The 23,207-nt window shown below is 45.1% G+C and overlaps 1 protein-coding gene across 1 annotated transcript in view; it reads left to right on the forward strand.

Annotated features, from left to right (window-relative positions):
• The first annotated feature begins 2,824 nt into the window (after positions 1-2,824).
• LOC126234820 (uncharacterized) overlaps positions 2,825-23,207 on the forward strand; it is a 147,051-nt gene continuing 126,668 nt past the window's right edge. Inside the window, exon 1 of the mRNA XM_049943566.1 lies at positions 2,825-2,944. Coding sequence (XP_049799523.1) covers positions 2,864-2,944 — 81 coding nt within the window. The 5' untranslated portion in view covers positions 2,825-2,863. The remainder of the gene's footprint in view (positions 2,945-23,207) is intronic.

Raw genomic sequence — 23,207 nt, forward strand, 5'->3', positions numbered from 1 at the left:
AACATTCTTTCAGTAGCACTGGTAATTTCAAACATTTTTACATGTTAAAACTTTTTGGAGATTTCAACACACTTCATGACCATCAAGCATTAATGGAGTTTAATTAGCACAAGTCAGCCACAAAATGGTGTATGAAGTCCAGACTATGAGCAAGAAGAAGTTTTCATAATCCATCGCTACCTCTTCCTACAAAATAGTCTTTCCAATCCCACAATATTGCCCACTTATTGCATATGTATGATTACACCAGTAGTTAAGCAGAAAGTAATATGTTTGCATATGTGTACCAGCTCTTGTCTTTCTCAGGTCAAATCACAGCACTCACTGCTACTGACCTAAGTATGACACTGCTACTTTCCATGTAGAATAATGCTGAGAGAATCTTAAACTTAACAAGTCGGCATATGCCTACTGGACATGATACTACAGTAGTTACAATGTGATGGTTTTCAGCACTTTTTATGCATTTCCACGCAATGGTAATGTTTATTCTTTCTCAGAAAAATATTTCAAGAATTACTTGCTCTGGTATTTTCAAAAATACATTCTCTCCTCTTTTCTGACTAGGTGTAACACCACTAATTTGCACCCAGGAGTGAGTAGCACATTACACTGTGTCTCCAAAGACTCCATTTCTTGAAATTTTTGCTATTTTATATCAGTCATGAAGAAGACAAGAGAAAAATAATAGAAATCATATCCTAGCAATATAAAAATCTGCAAGATATAGATTTATTTGCTATGTTAATCTACATTTAACAGCTCGCATTAATGGGCCGTAAACTAATAACATGACGAGAACAGTTTTTTTAAGATTTTGACATGAGAGACTACTGTTGCCCTACATATGGGTCATTAGGCATCGACCACCGCCATGGGAGATGGTCACAGCAGGTTCAGATAAGATATGGAACCACAAAAACAGCCTGAGACATTAGGGATCGCCTCATGGTAGCAGACCTAATATGGAGCACTGGACAGTGGTATCCACAGCAAGAAGTTGCTGCATTGGGAACGGATGAAATATAGAACTCCAACATCAGGGAGTGCACTTACTCGGTGTGAACTGAGTATGGAACACTGTCGCGAGAGTCAGCCACAGCTGGCTCGGAGAGTGTAAGGACACCTACAGTGCTGCAAGACTGTGGGCGTGGACCGTGTGGGAAATACGATGATGCGGCCACCTGCCGCAGCAGGCGTGGACGAAATAGGGAACACTTGCAATTGTGCGGAAGTGTGCCTCCAAAGAGGGAACACACAATCATATGATGTGGACAGCAGACAGAACTCCAGGCATCATCCAGGCATAAATTTGGGATCCAGTTAGTGAGGAAGCATTTTCTGGGGCTCAACTAACTGTAGGTCTCATCATCAATGTTGTCTCTTGTCTCGTTCTCTTACACATCCCGACACACAGGCTGACACCTCCATGAACAATGAACATGTCTCGAACAGAAAGGGAGGCAAAGTCACAGCCAGTTGAGATCTTGCTCAGGTTGACCAGTAACAACCAAAACAGCAAGAAGAAAAATATGAGGGCAGAGCAGTGCTACCACTAACAGCTACTTGACCACATCGTCAAGTACTGCAGAAATGCGGTTGCATGCTTGAAGTGTGCGTAAGCACATGACACACGTAGCTGCATCGTGACACACAACAAAGCAGTATTGTGCACCAGCTGCGATGGCGCACACTTGGGAAATCACTGCAGCTGCAGTTATATCAAGAACTGGAGTCACAACAACAGGAAGAAGAGGAGAAGACATTCTCACAAAGCTGCAAAAGATGAGGTTGTGGTGTCTTGCAACATCGGGAAAGAGGTGCTGCTATCAGTGCCCCCCCCCCCTCCCCCCCGACAGTTGCCACGCCACCCTCCACCCCGCCCCTCACTACGTTGCTGCTAGTTGAAGAGCAGACATGAAGACAAGAATGCTGAGTTCCTCAAAATGTTGAAGAATGTCACCGATGATGCAGCTGCTGGACTCACATCCTCCATGGCGGAGGACAGGCCGGCCCTGATAGAGCTGGACAATGCACACCTGCAGGTGCAACACCTGTGCGAAGCACTGGCTGGCCAGCATGGCTGAATATTTCTGCAACGGACTTCCAATGACCTGTGAAGTCCATGCCACGTCGCGTTGCTGCACTATGCCGAGTGGAAAGAGGTCCGACACAATATTAGGAGGTATCCCCTCAGTATAACTTGGCTGCAATTTCTGTACAGGAGGAAGTGTCGGATATGTGAAAGCGGTGAAGTGCACTCTGGAGTAATTAAGAAATCTGTTTTTCGGAACTGATTCCAAATTTCATATTTGAGGATAAAAATGTTCATTTAGGAAACGGCATTCTGAATATAATCAGTAAAACAAAAGTTCTCCCTAAGAAAAACACTCGATGCAAGTTCTCCCTAAGAAAAACACTCGATGCAAGAATTTCATTTACACAGCACCATGAAGGCTTGCATTGCACTATCACTGTTTACAATGTCCGACAATATTTTATTTGGCCTGACAAAGCTGCTCAATTGCATAGCCAGACATTCCTAATGGAAAAAAAAGTTTGTAAAGATTATCGAGAACTGCACCGTGGGACTACACATCCCCCGGAAACGGAGTTAACCGCTCAACCACGAAATATGCTCTAACAGCTAGCAAATTCCGCAAAACAGGAAGAGGACTATGTCATGCTGTCGTGACCGACGAGCGCTGCAGGGAAGATAAGCACGGTGCATAAGCGTGCACGGAGAGGCGGCTCTTTGTTAGCTCTGGACCATTCAGCAAAGTGGGACGCGCAGGCCGTCACGCGACGTCGCGACGCACCGAGCGCAGCAGTGGACGCGTCGCGAGGCCCAGTCGCGCCCAGCATGCAGGCCCGAGTGTTGCTGCTGGTGACCGCAATGGCAGGCGCCGCAGCGCCCCGCGCTAGCGGAAACATCGCCCTCGCCGTGAGTGTCCGCGCTGCGCCTTTGTTTCATCAGGGGATGCGCCAACGCCTTTCCTCCCATTGTACTTTTACACAAATCCAAGCTCCTAAGGCTCAACGCTGCGGTTCTAAACATCACAGTCACTATTCAAAATCACGTACATTCTGTCTGCTGCGTGTGTAATTCTCGTTTTTCGAGAACAGTGCATCCAGTACCAGATGGACAACAAAATCTTTATTTTCAGAGTTCCACATAATTATGGGCCGAATTTAAAAATTTAAAATGCTGTCTAATAACATTCTAAAGCCAAGATCGCATATATATTCCTTTCATTAAAACAACCGGTTTCGGCTGACTTTGCTATCATCTTCAGTTCTTAAAAAATGTTTTTTTGATATGAAACGTGTTATTTTAAGTTATACACACATCAAAATAAGTTTTGCATCACGTCGGTTCCGAGAGTTCCGGAACCTACACAGAAAATTGGAACAGAGATCAACATAAACATCATTCCTGTCTCTCTCTATCTCCTCTATGTCCGAACAAAATCGCTTTGGTTCATTCTGAGATTAATGGACACTTCCCTTGTTGAGAGCCCTTCCTGGCACAAAGTAACAATGCGGACGCGATCGAACCGCGCTATTGACCGTCACGCATGGTTGAACTACAGACAACACGAGGCGTGTACCTCCTTTCCGGTGGAATGACTGCAAATGATCGGCTGTCTGACTCACTCCGTCTAATAGACGTTGCTCATGCATGGTTGTTTACATCTTTGGGTGCGTTTAGTGGCATCTCTGAACAGTCAAAGGGACTGTGTCTGTGATACAATATCCACAGTCAACGTCTATCTTCAGACGTTTTAGAAACCGGGGTAATGCAAAACGTTTTTGAAGTATATCTGTTTTCATACGCTGCACATATTCTAAATATTAAAAATCGGCCTTAAACGTCGTATAAGGTACTGCAGCTGTACCTTGTGTGCCGCTTAAGGCGGATTTTCAATGTTTAGAATATGCACAGCTTAGGTAATCAGACGTGCTACTGTGTACTGTGTTTCTGTGACGTGACGATCATCTGTGAGCGTTGTATGTATGGACATGACCATTTGCAGAAGGTGCTTTATGTTTTCATATATTTTAGTTATGCTAAAGCTTTTATAATGTGCTACTTTTTTATCCACATGACAACTTCGTGTAATTTTCATGTTAAAATAAACACTTCGCATAACCATCAGATTTTTTAAGCCCTAAAGATGGCAGCAAAGTCTGCCGAAACTAGTTGTTTTAAATAAAGACATACTTATGCGATCTTGGCTTTAGAATGTTTTTAGCAAGAAAAACAGATCTCAATTCCTGTCTTCTCAAAATCAGAAAATTCAGTTAAAACACTGTCACAATCTACTCATTAATAGGAATAATCTTAGGTTAACGGTTTAACACAAGAAGTCTAGTAATAAAGTTAGAAACTGTGTATACATCTTCTGTAGCTATATTCGTACAGTATTTGAAAATGACTTCCAAAAATCTTCACACATATCTTCTCTCACTGACGCCGCCCACCCACAAAATGTTCCCCTCGGTCTGCATCACCGGGTCCAGCAATGCTGAGGACACCACTTCACTGTCTGCAAAATGGCTTGCCGTGGAATGGCTGCCTCAGCGACCCACGCTCGCACTGTGTGTCGACTGGTGACTGCAGGCACCCAGCTGCGTGCTTCTCGCCGCCGTGGCTGAGATCGCGGCGACAACAAGCGTCTGCGATCCGGAGTCCGACGCAGGATGCCTCCGGCGTGTGTTGGAAGCCAGGACAACTGCCTGCGGTAGTGAGCCATGGAGTGGTCCACCACTGGCTGGCTACGGACTCCACATCGGCCTCAGAGGGTCGAACAAGTGACCCGCCGTGGACTGGAACGCTGGCGCCCCATCTGCTGCTCTGTGTAGCTGGTCGTGTGACACGCCCCGCCATCCAGGAGAGCTGCCACACTTCACATGAATCTTGTTAGAAACCCGCACCTATTTATACGTGGCTGTGCGCCTCTGTTTTGACATTCGCGCTGCTTCACGTCACGTACTCATAACAAGCTAGGTTGGCCAGTGGGCCCCTTCTGCCTGTGATTTGCGACATGTCAAACTGCTACGTCTACTCTTTCAGCAGTTTGATGGTCCTGTAGCCTCTATTCTACTTCGCAACTGTTGTAACTCATTTTAATTCAATCTGCACCTGTCTGTAACTTGTGCTCAGAATATTGCACAAAGCTAACTTTCCCTATCCTAAACGGTAGTGCCGTTACATTCATAATTCCCCTTTTCGGAAAGACTCGGTCCCCGGTTCGACCCTTAACTAGCTCTTAACTTGTTTGGGTCGGCACCTATGACATTTTTCCTTACTTTCAGAAAACTTAAATGTGGCCTAGTGCCCCTTAAGACCATGACGTAAAAATTTCTTAGTGGACGACCACTGCTCGATCAACTCCTTACCTACTCGTCTCACGCCCTCGGCATCCAATTCACTGGGACTTGGACTACCCTTGGTTCTCTCTTGGAATTAGCTCTCCGCCTGATCAGAGAGAAAACAATACATAACAAAGTTAAGGCTGCGATGACACTTGGCGCAGAGGTGCTGAAAATGATCGTTATTTGCTTTTACCTTTCTCTAAACTGAGCGACATGCTGCACAAGCTGTTCGGCTGATATGCGTCCCTCTTGCTCTAAAATGAATTGGTTTATGGATCTCAACAGACCTGCTCCAGAGTTTAACAAGTTCAGATTCTGCCTTGGCAAAATGTCTAAAGTGCCTTCTGGCCAGTACAGCTGTGGCTGTGTAAAATTCAATTGCGTGACTCCTGAAATTGATGCTAGCAGGTGGAAGGTTGGTCCTATTATGTTACACTTAGTTCCATTGCTTAAAATTCCGCTCCCCTCGAGCTCCATACGTCTTGCTTCTTCAAACACTCCCCAATCAAAACAACTTTCTACTACTACCATATTCTCGCAGGTGGAGAAGATCCATTGCATACCGACCCGTTGCAAGCTCAATTTTGGCTCCACGATGTCCCTTGAGCAGTCTATTCCTTTCCCCCTGGCTAAAAGTAACTGCACTGTGCATGTGTCCCATATTTGTAGCAACAAGGATTTTCCTCAACATTCACCATTTTTTATCCAAACCCAACAGCGATTGTATGACTACTTTCATCCTTAAGTTTACATTACATGAACTGGTTCAATAAACACGATTTTCCTGACCCAGCACTGTCGATAGCTAAAAATTTAAACAGGAAATCGTAGGACTCTGGAGTCGTTCAACATATATTTATTACAGCTTTGCCGCAAAATTTACTCCGACGCATTTATTTCACCAGAACTGCGTTTCATTTCTCCTCCAACAACACTCCACATATGTCAGACGCTACGCTTCCCTTTTCAGTGACCTGAGGACAGGGATCCCCATCACCCTTCCTCCCTGTTCAAAATACTGCTGTCTGCACAGGCTATATTCGAAAATACATACAACATATGAAAATACAAGGCCTAAAAAAAACTGCAAATACTCTACTACTTTCTGGATCGCAAAACATATGGTACTTCATGCTGTACTCTATCTCCCTGGTTTTCTCTGTGGTTAGCACCTCTCTTCATTCTCTCTTTCTTCCTCCTTCCTTCCTGTGACACGCCTGGAATCACATCTGGGCTACCCTTAAATGGCTGTAACCGCCCAATGTGTACTATCGTTGTTCTAGTTGGCAGCTGAAGCTTAACATTAACGGGGGATGTGGTTTCAACACCTTGGTAAGGCCCTTGATACCTCGTGAGTAACTTCTTTGTTTTCCCTTTTTGCATATGGGGGCTGGACAGCATTACCCACTGCCCCACTCTATACTGCGGTAAACTTCCTTTCCGCTTTACTGCGTCTTCCTGCCATTCCAAAGCCTTTGTATTCGCCCTTTGTACCCGTTTCCAATCATCCCGAATTGTCCTTGCGAATTGATGTACAGATTCATCGGTCCTTCCTTTCTGTAGCCTCACCAAATCAAACAGTGACGGCATTTCTCGCCCGTACACTACCTCATATGGAGACAAACCGGTATTTGTATGGACTTTTGCATTATATGGCCATACAATATGCTTTAAATATGCCACATAAAAACTCAGCATCTTCCCGATTGTTCTGTGTACACATTTTGTCCTTCTGTTGGCCTATGGATGCAACGCGCTCGTCCTCAGCTTCTTTACGTTCAACGATTTACACAGTTCCTTCACTAAATCTGAAATGAAGTTGGTCCCTTGGTCAGTAATTATTGTCTCCGGTACACCAAACTTCAAAATCCAGTTGTTTACTAACGCTTGCGCGTCCATTGCTGCCTGTTGATTTGGCATAGCCACCGTCTCCACATACCTCGACAAATGGTCTATTAATGTCGAAGGAGTGTGGTTCCCTATGGTGTTCGCCTGAAACGTCCTAAGACATCGATCCCCAGCACAGAGAACGGACATGTCGCTTCCGGCAATCGTTGTAGCTGTATCTGTTTCCGGCTCAAATCTGCTCTCTGCGCACATGGTATATAATTCTTGACATACTGATCCACATCTGCTTTTCTACCTCTCCACCAATAACTCTCCGCCACTCTCCTGTTCGTCGCTCTACACCCTCCACGACCAGATAACACGTGATCATGTGCTTCCCTTACAACCTCACCTCTCAACTTCACTGGCACTACTAACCCTGACCCTAACTTCGTTTCCCTGCACAGAAGACCGTCGTACATATTAAATTGTGTCTGTGTCCAATACAATTTACAATCGTTGCCCGCGTCCTGTAATTCTTACCATACGGCTAGGTCATAACCTATGACTTCTACTTTTGCCATCATCCTACTTAGTGCATCCACCTTACCGTGCTTCTTCTCAGGCTTGTGCACCACCTCGTAGTCGAATTCTCTAAGTCTCACAGCCCATCTAGCGAATCTAGTGGACGGATCCTTCAACCCCAACAACCACTAAACAATACAGCATGATCTGTCACTACCCGAAACCTTTTCCCATATAAATAACATTTCACAGATTACGCTAAGCATCTCCCTCTCTGTTGTTGAGTGATTCTTCTCTGCTTCATTCAAGTGCCCAGACGCATAGGGTACAGGATGTTCTTTCCCATCAATTTGCTGACTAAGAACTCACCCTAATACTTGATTCGATGCATCGCATGCTAGTATAAAATCCTTTTCAAAATCTGGAAACACAAGAACCGGACTTGATGTTAACACTTCTTTCAGTTTGTCAGACGCTTTCTGACACTCCTCTGTCCACTCAAATTTCACACACTTCCGTAACAATCGCGTCAACGGCTGTGCTAAATCTGCAAAACCCTTCACAAACTTTCGATAGAAACTGCAAATTCCGACGAATGATTGCACTTCCTTAACTATTTTCGGTTCCCGAAAATCCCTTAAGACTATACCAACCTCGGACCTGTTCGCACTCCGTCCTTACTGACAATGTGGTCCAAATATTTTACTTCTTCTAATTCAAAATGACGCTTCTCCAGGCCCATAGTTAAACGAGCTGCTCTTAACCTCATAAAGACTTCCCTTAACCGCTGTCTATGTTGCTCCATACTGCTTTAAAACGCTATAATATCATCTAAATAGACTAGGCACTGCTGTGGTTTCAGACCACTCAAGACACTGTCTAGCAACATGTGAAAAGTTGCCGGAGAGTCTTTCAAACTGAATGGCATTCTAATGTACTGGTAACAGCCTCCAGGAGTAGAGAAAGCAGTTTTTGGGCGATCCTCTGGAGTCACCTCTAACTGATGATAACCACTTGTCAAATCCATCATAGAAAAGTACTGGCACTGTCCTAAGTGATCCAAAGTCTCCGGTGTGTTTGGAATGGGGTATGCGTCCGATTATTATTATTGAGGTATCGGTAGTCACAACTGAACCTGTATTTCATAGTTCCATCCATAGATTTTGTAGGCACAACGACAATGCCCGCTCCCCAGCAACTCTTACTATGCTCTATAATACCGTCCGCAAGGTACTGATCAATGAAATCCTCCACAATCGGCTGCAAGTACCTCCGTATTCTGTATGGTTAACGGTAAACATGTGCTTCATTCCCTGTTGGTATCCTATGTTGGTAACAGCCGTTGTGGAAAAAACAAATCCTTAAATTCACACAATAATTCTTCCATATGCACTCTTTCTCCTTCTTTCAAATTCTTAACTTTGTCATTCAGTGCAGTTCTATCGGTAGTTTGTAGTGGATCGCTTCGCCTACCTCTCGAACACCAGTCTTCGTCATCTGGCACATCCAAATTTGCTACTAAAACTCCTTTCCTCTAATTCGTGTCTACAGTGCTAAAATTATGCACGTTCACGGGAACTACTGGCCTGTCGTTCCCCTCCTGCACACGTACTACACTACGTTTCACAAAACAACCAAGTGAACCCAAAACTTAATTATCTTCCAATGGTTCATTACACATACTGTACCCACACTTACCCAAAGCGACTTCCCGGTGCCACTAGCCACACAATCATGCTTCACGTACTTATAACACGCTAGGTTGGTCAGTGGGCCCCTTCTGCCTGTGATATACGACATACAAAACTGCTAGTCTACTCTTTCAGCAATTTGACGGCCCTGTGGCCTCTATTCTACTTCGCAGCTATTGTTATGCGTAGCTCACTGCAATCCGCCCCGCACCTGGCTGTAACTTGTGCTCAGTATATTGCACAAAACTAACTTTGCCTATCCTAAACGGTGGTGCCGCTACAATACGTTGCATAAGCATCCATATATAACAGTGCCCCCCCCCCCCCCATGAAAAATGGACCTTGCCGTTGGTGGGGAGGCTTGCGTACCTCAGCGATACAGATAGCCGTACCGTAGGTACAACCACAACGGAGGGGTATCTGTTGAGAGGCCAGACAAACGTATGGTTCCTGAAGATGGGCAGCAGCCTTTCCAGTAGTTGCAGGGGCAACAGTCTGGATGATTGACTGATCTGGCCTTGTAACAATAACCAAAACGGCCTTGCTGTGCTGGTACTGCGAACGGCTGAAAGCAAGGGGAAACTACGGCCGTAATTTTTCCCGAGGGCATGCAGCTTTACTGTATGATTAAATGATGATGGCGTCCTCTTGGGTAAAATATTCCGGAGGTAAAATAGTCCCCCATTCGGATCTCCGGGCGGGGACTACTCAAGAGGATGTCGTTATCAGGAGAAAGAAAACTGGCGTTCTACGGATCGGAGCGTGGAATGTCAGATCCCTTAATCGGGCAGGTAGGTTAGAAAATTTAAAAAGGGAAATGGATAGGTTAAAGTTAGATATAGTGGGAATTAGTGAAGTTCGGTGGCAGGAGGCACAAGACTTTTGGTCAGGTGACTACAGGGTTATAAACACAAAATCAAATAGGGGTAATGCAGGAGTAGGTTTAATAATGAATAGGAAAATAGGAATGCGGGTAAGCAACTACAAACAGCATAGTGAACGCATTATTGTGGCCAAGATAGATACGAAGCCCACACCTACTACAGTAGTACAAGTTTATATGCCAACTAGCTCTGCAGATGACGAAGAAATTGAAGAAATGTATGATGAAATAAAAGAAATTATTCAGATAGTGAAGGGAGATGAAAATTTAATAGTCATGGGTGACTGGAATTCAAGTGGAGGAAAAGGGAGAGAAGGAAACGTAGTAGGTGGATATGGATTGGGGATAAGAAATGAAAGAGGAAGCCGCCTGGTAGAATTTTGCACAGAGCACAACTTAATCATAGCTAACACTTGGTTTAAGAATCATGAAAGAAGGTTGTATACATGGAAGAATTCTGGAGATACTGAAAGGTATCAGATATATTATATAATGGTAAGACAGAGATTTAGGAACCAGATTTTAAATTGTAAGACATTTCCAGGGGCAGATGTGGACTCTGACCACAATCTATTGGTTATGACCTGTAGATTAAAACTGAAGAAACTGCAAAAAGGTGGGAACCAGAGGTTGTACAGAGTTTCAGGCAGAGCATAAGGGAACAATTGACAGGAATGGGGGAAAGAAATACAGTAGATGAAGAATGGGTACCTTTGAGGGATGAAGTAGTGAAGGCAGCAAAGGATCAAGTAGGTAAAAAGACGAGGGCTAGTAGAAATCCTTGGGTAACACAAGAAATATTGAATTTAATTGATGAAATGAGAAAATATAAAAATGCAATAAATGAAGCAGGCAAAAAGGAATACAAACGTCTCAAAAATGAGATCGACAGGAAGTGCAAAATGGCTAAGCAGGGATGGCTAGAGGATAAATGTAAGGATGTAGAGGCTTATCTCACTAGGGGTAAGATAGATACTGCCTACAGGAAAATTAAAGAGACCTTTGGAGAAAAGGAAACCACTTGCATGAATATCAAGAGCTCACATGGAAGCCCAGTTCTAAGCAAGGAAGGGAAAGCAGAAAGGTGGAAAGAGTATATAGAGGGTCTATACAAGGGCGATATTCTTGAGGACAATATTATACGGTTGGAAGAGAATGTAGACGAACATGAAATAGGAGATATGATACTGCGTGAAGAATTTCACAGAGCACTGAAAGACCTAAGTCGAAACAAATTTTTCCCGGGGAGTAGACAACATTCCATTAGATCTACTGACAGCCTTGGGAGAGCCGGTCCTGACAAAACTCTACCATCTGGTGAGCAAGATGTATGAAATAGGCGAAATACCCTCAGACTTCAAGAAGAATACACTCCTGGAAATTGAAATAAGAACACCGTGAATTCATTGTCCCAGGAAGGGGAAACTTTATTGACACATTCCTGGGGTCAGATACATCACATGATCACACTGACAGAACCACAGGCACATAGACACAGGCAACAGAGCATGCACAATGTCGGCACTAGTACAGTGTATATCCACCTTTCGCAGCAATGCAGGCTGCTATTCTCCCATGGAGACGATCGTAGAGATGCTGGATGTAGTCCTGTGGAACGGCTTGCCATGCCATTTCCACCTGGCGCCTCAGTTGGACCAGCGTTCGTGCTGGACGTGCAGACCGCGTGAGACGACGCTTCATCCAGTCCCAAACATGCTCAATGGGGGACAGATCCGGAGATCTTGCTGGCCAGGGTAGTTGACTTACACCTTCTAGAGCACGTTGGGTGGCACGGGATACATGCGGACGTGCATTGTCCTGTTGGAACAGCATGTTCCCTTGCCGGTCTAGGAATGGTAGAACGATGGGTTCGATGACGGTTTGGATGTACCGTGCACTATTCAGTGTCCCCTCGACGATCACCAGTGGTGTACGGCCAGTGTAGGAGATCGCTCCCCACACCATGATGCCGGGTGTTGGCCCTGTGTGCCTCGGTCGTACGCAGTCCTGATTGTGGCGCTCACCTGCACGGCGCCAAACACGCATACGACCATCATTGGCACCAAGGCAGAAGCGACTCTCATCGCTGAAGACGACACGTCTCCATTCGTCCCTCCATTCACGCCTGTCGCGACACCACTGGAGGCGGGCTGCACGATGTTGGGGCGTGAGCGGAAGACGGCCAAACGGTGTGCGGGACCGTAGCCCAGCTTCATGGAGACGGTTGCGAATGGTCCTCGCCGATACCCCAGGAGCAACAGTGTCCCTAATTTGCTGGGAAGTGGCGGTGCGGTCCCCTACGGCACTGCGTAGGATCCTACGGTCTTGGCGTGCATCCGTGCGTCGCTGCGGTCCGGTCCCAGGTCGACGGGCACGTGCACCTTCCGCCGACCACTGGCGACAACATCGATGTACTGTGGAGACCTCACGCCCCACGTGTTGAGCAATTCGGCGGTACGTCCACCCGGCCTCCCGCATGCCCACTATACGCCCTCGCTCAAAGTCCGTCAACTGCACATACGGTTCACGTCCACGCTGTCGCGGCATGCTACCAGTGTTAAAGACTGCGATGGAGCTCCGTATGCCACGGCAAACTGGCTGACACTGACGGCGGCGGTGCACAAATGCTGCGCAGCTAGCGCCATTCGACGGCCAACACCGCGGTTCCTGGTGTGTCCGCTGTGCCGTGCGTGTGATCATTGCTTGTACAGCCCTCTCGCAGTGTCCGGAGCAAGTATGGTGGGTCTGACACACCGGTGTCAATGTGTTCTTTTTTCCATTTCCAGGAGTGTATAATAATTCCAATCCCAAAGAAAGCAGGCGTTGACAGATGTGAAAATTACCGAACAATCAGTTTAATAAGCCACCGCTGCAAAATACTAACACGAATTCTTTACAGACAAATGGAAAAACTGGTAGAATCCGACCTCGGGGAACATCAGTTTGGATTCCGTAGAAATGTTGGAACGCGTGAGGCAATACTGACCCTACGACTTATCTTAGAAGAAAGACTAAGGAAAGGCAAACCTACGTTTCTAGCATTTGTAGACTTAGAGAAAGCTTTTGACAATGTTAACTGGAATACTCTCTTTCAAATTCTAAAGGTGGCAGGGGTAAAATACAGGGAGCGAAAGGCTATTTACAATTTGTACAGAAACCACATAGCAGTTATAAGAGTCGAGGGGCATGAAAGGGAAGCAGTGGTTGGGAACGGAGTAAGACAGGGTTGTAGCCTCTCCCCGATGTTATTCAATCTGTATATTGAGCAAGCAGTAAAGGAAACAAAAGAAAAGTTCTGAGTAGGAATTAAAATCCACGGAGAAGAAATAAAAACTTTGAGGTTCGCCGATGACATTGTAATTCTGTCAGAGACAGCAAAGGACTTGGAAGAGCAGTTGAATGGAATGGACAGTGTCTTGAGAGGAGTATATAAGATGAACATCAACAAAAGCAAAACGAGGATAATGGAATGTAGTAGAATTAAGTCGGGTGATGCTGTGGGAATTAGATTAGGAAATGAGACACTTTAAGTAGTAGTAAAGGAGTTTCGCTATTTGGGGAGCAAACTAACTGATGATGGTCGAAGTAGAGAGGATATAAAATGTAGACTGGCAATGGCAAGGAAAGCGTTTCTGAAGAAGAGAAATTTGTTAACATCGGGTATAGATATAAGTGTCAGGAAGTCTTTTCTGAAAGTATTTGTATGGAGTGTAGCCATGTATGGAAGTGAAACATGGACGATAAATAGTTTGGACAAGAAGAGAATAGAAGCTTTTGAAATGTGGTGCTACAGAAGAATGCTGAAGATTAGATGGTTAGATCACATAAGTAATGAGGAAGTATTGAATAGGATTGGGGAGAAGAGAAGTTTGTGGCACAACTTGACCAGAAGAAGGGATCGGTTGATAGGACATGTTCTGAGGCGTCAAGGGATCACCAATTTAGTATTGGAGGGCAGCGTGGAGGGTAAAAATCGTAGGGGGAGACCAAGAGATGAATACACTAAGCAGATTCAGAAGGATGTAGGTTGCAGTAGGTACTGGGAGATGAAGAAGCTTGCACAGGATAGAGTAGCATGGAGAGCTGCATCAAACCAGTCTCAGGACTGAAGACCACAACAACAACAACAACATATAACAGTGAAGGCCCTCGGGAAATTATGTCATTAAACAACAGAGAAGACGCAGGAGGCAGAATCTGCTTTCGTCACTGAAGACCACGGCGGGCCATTCCATCTTCTGAGTAATCGACTGACAGCAGCAGTCGAGCCGCGCACGTCGATGCTGTGTCGTGAGTGGAAGACGGGCTAGGGCCGTGCGTGCCCTTCCCACTGCTAGAGGTCGCGCAGGATATGATGGCCGGTGTGCAGTGACTAGGTTCCGCCCCAAGAGCTGTCCGAGCCCATTCGTTTGCTTAGCAGGGGAGGCCACCATGAGTTTTCCACCTTTCGACCGGTAGGTGATCACAGAATCGACGCGCATGCCCTGCAATCTTTCTCAAACCATTTTACAGAAGCTATTAGGTAAAAAAATTTCATTTTTGCTTTAATTGTAGCTTTATGTATCTGGTTCCTTATGATGTTCCCATTATTTCGTTAATGCTGTGGGTTTTGAAACAACATAACTGAAGCCATCACACATTTATTTTGTACCGAGGATGTGCTGTTTCATGCTGACCTTACTTTTCCTCAATTCCTCATTTAATAAACTTAGTAAACCACTGTTCCCAAATTCTCTCGCAATGGCGTCTGCGCAACATCTTAAAGTGAGACTGTGTAAACTCCGCTACGTTTTGGCAAAAGAAGAAAATTTTAACATGGCAACAAGAGAAATGTGTAGGTTTCACCCAAAATTCTCCACACGTGACTCTTCTCTGAAAGCTACAAATGGTTAACAAACCAGGCGAAAATAAATCGCTGTATTTTCTACGCAATTCTTTTTAGATGATAACCAAAGAAGACGTGACAGATCTTTCTGATAGGTCAACATGCAAGTCAGGGCATGGAGGGGTCCCGCTTAATATTCATCAAAAACGTGACTGTAGGCTTCAGTTTAGGACAGCGCTTCCCCTGCAGTGCTCTGCGTTTCCCCTGCAGCGCTCTGAGCTGCCTCCCATCACTGCCGCTCTCCGCACGCTTCCCCAGCCGACTGCGCATCTGGCGACCGCGGCATTTTGCGCGCATTATAGTAACCGGTCATACCACTGCTGCCCCTACAATACGACGATCCTGGCGGACATCGGTCTGCGTGAACGTCCAGAAGGTGTGTGTGAAGTTCCCGTGGCCACTGGTACCAGCACCGTTGCACAGCTGACGCAGCGCGTCCGACTTCTGTGGTAGTACTTCCACACATTTGCACCACACTGGCCTTTTGGCTCTGAGCACCACTTATTAAAGGGTACATACAGATGACGCTCTTTTACCTACGTCACTACGCTGTTGGCGGAAGACGTTGAAACCATTATCAGTAAATTTACTATCCCTCAGGTGGCATATGCCGCCATCGAATCAAAACCGAAGTCGTCTTTCCAGGTTTACTATTTTTTTTTCTTTCAGCAGTATAGTTACATTTATAGGAAATGTATTCGCAGGTGCTAATATGAACCACCTTTGGCTCTGCATTACAATGATGACAATGACAATTTGTGCAGAACTCTGACTCGAACTTGGATGTCTCACTTTGCATTAGAGATCGTCTTAATCGCTTTGCTTATCCGTGTAGAAATTACAACCACAGCCAAACCTCCACATGTCGACGTCCTTGGGGTCACAACCTGCACTCGTACGTTACATATATTTCATTCAGGAAGGACATATTTAGTGAAAGTAGAGAGCCCGGTATTGGCGAATAAATACGAAAAGCAGTGTCTGTTTTATTAGGAAGTACGATGAAATGCTCCTTCGGAAATGCTTGCCTGCTACTGAATGTGACGGAGCCACTTTGCAGAGTAGTAGTGTCTCTGATTTCTGAAGTCGATCCTTTCTGCTGGCTAATCAGGAACAAGACAAAGCGATGGTCTTCTGGTGGCTGGTCGTTTCATTCTAACACACTTCTGTGAATATAGAAACTGCTTCATTCAAGACCTTGTTCTTGTGCGAGCTAGTTTTAATGTCACACAACTGTTTGTGATCATCCACCTCATATTACACCTCGCGTAATACTGTACGAAGCGAAGAAAAGCTATAATGCTCAAAGTGAGCTGAAGTGATATCTTTTTGGAAAATTTGGAAATTGGTGGTAAGTTCCTATGAGATAAAACTGCTGAGGTCATCGGTCCCTAGGCTTACACATTACTTAATCTAACTTAAACTAACTTAACGCTAAGGACAACACACACAACCATACCCGAGGGAGGTCTCTAACCTACGACGGGAGGAGCCGCGCGAACCGTGGCAAGGCGCCCATGACCTTCTCCGTACGTAAAGTAATCATATTGATACTTCGCAGACAGCACAAAATATTTTTAACTTGTCATCGAATTATATGCATGTATGTTCAATAAAATTTGACATTGGCACACTGGAACATGCAATGTATTCGAACTACGTTAAGTTTGCTATTCGCAAATATCTTGCTCGCTTTTGGTAGATATACAGGGTGGTTTTGCTGAATGGGAACAAACAGCAGGGAACTATCCCTGTGAAGGAGCGAACAGTGTCATAATATGGACAATATGGACATATGGCCTAAAAGCATTTAGGGGTGGGGGAGGGGGGGAGGGGGGGAGATTGAGGGTACATCCACTTGAAGGTGGTAGATGGGAGATCTTTGAGAGTGTAGGTTTCAGAGATTGAAACCATTCATGACAACACACCAGGCGCTGCATTTTTACTATGGACGCATGATAAATTAACGGATACCCTGTAGCACGGACACACACACATACGACATTTCGTGCTCCCTATCATCCCAGGGATGGTCTCCTGCACTTTGTTCGCATTTAGTAAAACTACCCTGCATAATAGTTGAACTGTTTCCACTGTAATGAGTCATCACCAAAGTTAAAAATCCGTACCTTATTACAAAAGGAGCGCGTCTGCTCGTTATTAAGCACTCGTTGTGGTCACTTGAAATCAACTGCTTAACTCTGAACGTAATACGGTGCGTTCGCAAAGTCTCTTCGCAGAGTAGTGACGCGTATTGTGACGAGCCAGTTGCTAGGACACCATTGACCAGACGTTTTCAGTTGGTCAGAGATCTGGAGAATGTGCTGGCCAGGGCAGTAGTCGAACATTTTCTGTATCCAGATAGGCCCGTACAGGACCTGCAACATGCGGTCATGTAGGGTTTCGCAGGGATCGAATGAAGGGTAGAGCCACGGGTAGTAACACATCTGAAATGTAACGTCCACTGTTCAAAGTGCCGTCAATGCGAACAGGAGGTGACCGAGACGTGTAACCAATGGCACTCCATACCATTACGCTGGGTGATACGCCAGAATGGCGATGACGAACACACGCTTCCAATGTGCGTTCACCGTGATGTCGCCAAACACGGATGCGACCATCATTATGCTGTAAGCAGAACCTGGATTCAGCCGAAAAAAATGTTTTGCCATTCATGCACCCAGGTTCGTCGCTGAGTACACCATCGTAGGCGCTCCTATCTGTGATGCAGCGTCAAGAGTAACCGCAGCCATGGTCTCCTAGCTGATAGTCCATGCTGCTGCAAACGTCGTCGAACTGTTCGTGCAGATGGTTGTTGTCTTGCAAACGTCCCCAGCTGTTGACTCAGGGATCGAGACGTGGCTGCACGATACGTTACAGCCATACAGATAAGATGCCTGTCATCTCGACTGCTAGTGATACGAGGCCGTTGGGATCCAGCATGGCGTTCCGTATTACCCTCCTGAACCCACCGATTTCTGTTTTGTGGTGTTAACTATGTGCAGGGCCTGGTTGATAGCATCATCTATTTATCTGCCAGTTCTGAAGCCGAATTGGTGTTGGCTCATACCCCTGAGAGCTCTGTGTGTTTACAGGCGCTTACACAGTAGCTTCTCCTGAATCTTTGCTAAGGTGTTTATTAGGCATATTGGCCTGTAGGTATTTGGATCTGAAGTATCCTTGTCCGCTGATTTCTTAATAATGACTGCCTTGGAGGTTTTCCATACTGTAGGTACCCTGCCCAGCCGTAAGACATCGTTCAGTAACGTTGTTAGGAACGGGGTGATCTGCGGTGCTAGTTTTTTCAGTGTTTCCGAATGGATACCATCTGGTCCAGGTGCTTTCTTGTTTTTGATCTCTGAAATTGCTAGCGCAACCTCTTCTTGCGCAAAAGGACAGGTGACAGATGCAGTGTTGTATGGTGTGTGTAGGTTTTCCCTTAGTGTTGCATGATATTGTGTGTCTGTATCGATAACGTCGTCAGGGAGCAGTTTATACAGCAGAAACTCCGCTGTATTCCTCCATCCCGTCGTCATCGTGCCGTCATCCTGCCCTAGCGTTCCCAGAACTAGTGGGGTTTTTATCTTCTCCGCCAGTATTTTGTATGGTTCCCCCCGTATATTTTCCTCAATTACCGCTATCTTCAGTTCATCTATTGTTTTTGGGCTATTTTGATACACAAATGTTTTAGCCGCATCCCAAAACAAACCGTCGGGAGGCGATAGATCCGGTGAGCGCGAGGGTCAGAGACATTTCGTAGCTACTCTGTCTTCAAAGATTTCACCCTAAATTCGTAAGCACAGCTGTGCCATATCAGCAGTAGAGATTTTTTTCTTTTCTTTGAAAAATTGATGACTGATTTTATTCTACTCAAGTTGTGCCACAAATTCCTCTTCTCCCCAATTCTATTCAGAACATCCTCATTAGTTACGCGATCTACCCACGTAATCTTCAGCATTCTTCTGTTGCACCACATTTCTATTATTGCCTAAACTACACAAATCAAAAGAAGTGTTCCATCACATCGTTTTCGAGAGTTCCGGAACCTGTACAGAAAACTGGAATAGAGACCAACACAAACATCATTTCCGCCCTTTTTATTGCTCATGAAAACAACACACTGCATGTTGTACCACCATACAGCGAGACCTTCATGGTGGTGGTCCAAACTGCTGTACACACCGGTGCAGCTACATCTACATTTATACTCCGCAAGCCACCCAACGGTGTGTAGCGAAGGGCACTTTACGTGCCACTGTCATTACCTCCCTTTTCTGTTCCAGTCGCGTATGATTCGCGGGAAGAACGACTGCCGGAAAGACTCCGTGCGCGCTCGAATCTCTCTAATTTTTAATTCGTGATCTAAATGGCTCAAATGGCTCTGAGCACTATGGGACTTAACATCTATGGTCATCACACACATCCATGTCCGAGGCAGGATTCGAACCTGCGACCGTAGTGGTCTCTCGGTTCCAGACTGTAGCGCCTAGAACCGCATGGCCACTCCGGCCGGCAACGAATGTCTCGCGAATATAGTGCCGATATGGTTGCACTATCGGTCGGAGGATGGCATTCACATATCGTACAACCATTATGGCACCTTCCATGACCACCAGCGGCGTACGTCGGCCACACATAATGCCACCCCAAAACAGCAGGGAACCTCCACCTTGCAGCACTCGCTGGGCAGTGTGTCTAAGGCTTTCAGCCTGACCGGTTGCCTCCAAACACGTCTCCGACGATTGTCTGGTTGAAGGCATACGGCGCACTCATCGGTGAAGAGAACATGATAACAATCCTGAGCGGTCCATTCGGCATGTTGTTGGGCCTATCTGTACCGCGCTGCATTATGTCGTGGTTGCAAAGATGGACCTAGTCATGGACGTCGGGAGTGAAATTGAACATCATGCAGCCTATTGCCCACAGTTTAAGTCGTAACACGACGTTCTGTGGCTGCACGAAAAGCATTATTCAACATCGTGGCGTTGCTGTCAGTGTTCCTCCGACCGACACTGCAGTAATAACCCTTGGGCGGTCTGAGCGAGGCATGTCATAGTTTCTGTCTCTCTGTATCTCTTCCATGTCCATACAACACTCTGAGACGCCTGGACACTTCCCTTGTTGAGACCACTCCTGGCAGAAAGTAACAATGTGGACAGTGGTCGAAGCAGATTTAAAAACAGAGACAAATGCTGGCTTAAATAGTCTCAAAATTGAAACCATTGCTGGATTCGAAAAAGTCCGCGAATATCACCAATACGAACGGAAGGTTCAAATGGTTCAAATGGCTCTGAGCACTATGGGACTTAACATCTGAGGTCATCAGTCCGCTAGAACTTAGAACTACTTAAATCTAACTAACCTAAGCACATCACATACATCCGTGCCCGAGGTAGGATTCGAACCTACGACCGTAGCTATCGCGCGGTTCCCAACTGAAGAGCCTAGAACCGCTCGGCCACCGCGGCCGGCTACGAACGGAAGTTAATGAACAGTTAACTAAAATCTGGAGAGAGGAGAGAGACTCGCGCGAGCTTATACAATCGTTAATGGTTGACCAGAAAAAGATGCGTTATGACGTTGACCAGGTGCAGGATGCAGTGTCTTATGTTAATCAAAGAGATGATAATTTAGCACAAAGACGTCTGGTAAGGAGCAACAAATCGTGGAAGAGCTCACTGTCAGGAAACGTGTCACGCGAGTCTCATTAAAAAGATTCGATACACGCACTGAAGACATCGTTTCGAAAAATCAGAAACAGTATGAACATCTTCTTACAGAACTGAAGCAGTGTATCGAGAACCGTACAGAAAGCAGTAGTGAGGCAACGGAATCGGTACTATCATTAGACATAGTGATGGACAAAAGTCCAGAAGTAAACAAGTCAGTTGTGCAATCTTTCGTACCAGTAGCGGAAACACAAAAAGTCATGAGATTCCAGTCGTACATCCACAAGAGGTTGCGTCAGTAGTTACCGAAACGAAACAGAAGCAAATGGAAGAGAGAAGTTAACACAGGTGAACGAATCAGGTAATGTGCGGTCACAGCAGATAATGGAGCGAGAAACGGTAAACGCGGCAATTCCAGCAGAGCGGCAGCCGACCCTCCGAACGTACGCGAGTGACGCGAGAACAGAGCAAGTTGCGACGAAACATGTACCAATTTCTCAATTTCCAAGTGATAGTTCAACGGGTTATAAACCGCAAGTCAATATGAATCAAATAGGAAAACAAAAGACTGATACAGTAAAGGGAAATTTAAACGAATCTTTCAGTCAGATACACGAGGAACGGTACGGTTTAGATAAGTGCACACCACTGCGTAGATGCGAAGGTAGATGGGACGTAAATCTGTCATCTCAGGACCAAAATATCGTAGAACAAATACAAGAAAACATGACAGTTGAAGGGAACGGGTAATGTTGTGAAAACACAAACGCCGTATGGTGGAATAGAAAAATTTTACAATGATCACCTTTTGACAGTCAGAAAATTCCAACATTACAAAGAAAGCGGGAACGGCTTACACCCATGCACGTTTATAAATCAATTCCAGATCGGTTTACCAGAGCATTGGCCCCTTATTGCATTTGTGGGCATATGGTCGGCGCAATAGCGGAAACCATGCAAAGAGTAGCTGCAAATTGTCAATCGTATGAGCAATTTAAATCCGCATTCTTGGAGCGATACTGGTCCACGGAAACCCAAAATAGAATAAAGTATGGATTGTTACACAAAGAGTTATTCGAAAATTCGGGAGAAAAGAAACAAATTTTTCGAAGAAATGACAAAAAAGAATCATTGTTTAGATAATCCATACAGTGATGGGGAACTGATACGTATATGCACAATCAAGTTACCGTTACGATATTAGCAGTCACTGGTTGATAGGAGATAATATACAAGCATTTAAAGGGATGTTAAGAGAACCTGAATTCATCTTCAGTGAAGATGACGCGAAGAAACAACGTACAGTGAGAGAAAGCAATGGTATGGGGGATAATAGCAACAGATTAGGCTCTAACAATAATTACAATGGCAATAATAACGTAGGAAAAGGTAATCATTTTGGAAGGAATGGTAATCGTCCATGGGATAACAATAATAACTATGGTTTTGGAAATACACAGAGAACGAAAAATAATTATGGTTTTGCTGGGCCGCGGAAGTACAATAGTGGATTTGGTCCTAGACACTACGGTGGTAATTATGATCCAAGATATAATCACCGTTCAAACGAGGTAGGTAGGTTTAGAGGTTTTCAACAACAAAATCCATGCTACTCATGTGGAAATGGAATGGACAGAACGCAGAAAGGTTGGCAAAGCTTTAGCAGGACAAAACACGCGAAATGAACTGGTACAGGAAATCGAATTGAGCCCACCAAACCCAGTTAAAAGACAGAATTGACAAGACGAACGGTACGAAGACCAGTCACAAGCAATTCAATCGTAAAATGAAGTTAATTATATAATTAAACATGTAAAAAGACTTAGTTTTGATCAGCAAGATTCTGAAGTAGGTTTAGGGAGTAATCGGATACAAACACCAGCATTCTGGGATTCAATTGACTGGGAATCAACCGATGATGAGGAACAGGATTTATTAACGGTGAATATAGACTGTAGTACAAAAACTGATGATGACCAAATTGTAAAAGATGTCGCTTATTTATACGAAACGGAGAGAGAAATAGTATGCCAAGAGCATAAAGTACCATTGATGACACCAATAGCGATATCTAAGGCAGATTGTAACAGAGGCGTTTAATAAAGATTGTGGGCAAATAACTTCATCCCAAAGCATTCAGATGACAGGTGTTAAAAGTGATGAGGAAAATAAAGTAACGATAACAGACCAATGGGGAGAACAAGGCTAGACAATTGACAGGTTAACCTATGACTCGATCGATATATGAAAATGAAACTAATGCTCCTCATGAGGTGCAATCGATCGTTCGGATTGAGGTAGGTGGCACGCTTGTAGACGTTACTCTTGTTACCGGAAGCGAAATGACG

Source organism: Schistocerca nitens, chromosome 2 (assembly GCF_023898315.1).
Source record: "Schistocerca nitens isolate TAMUIC-IGC-003100 chromosome 2, iqSchNite1.1, whole genome shotgun sequence".
Classification (NCBI taxonomy): domain Eukaryota; kingdom Metazoa; phylum Arthropoda; class Insecta; order Orthoptera; family Acrididae; genus Schistocerca; species Schistocerca nitens.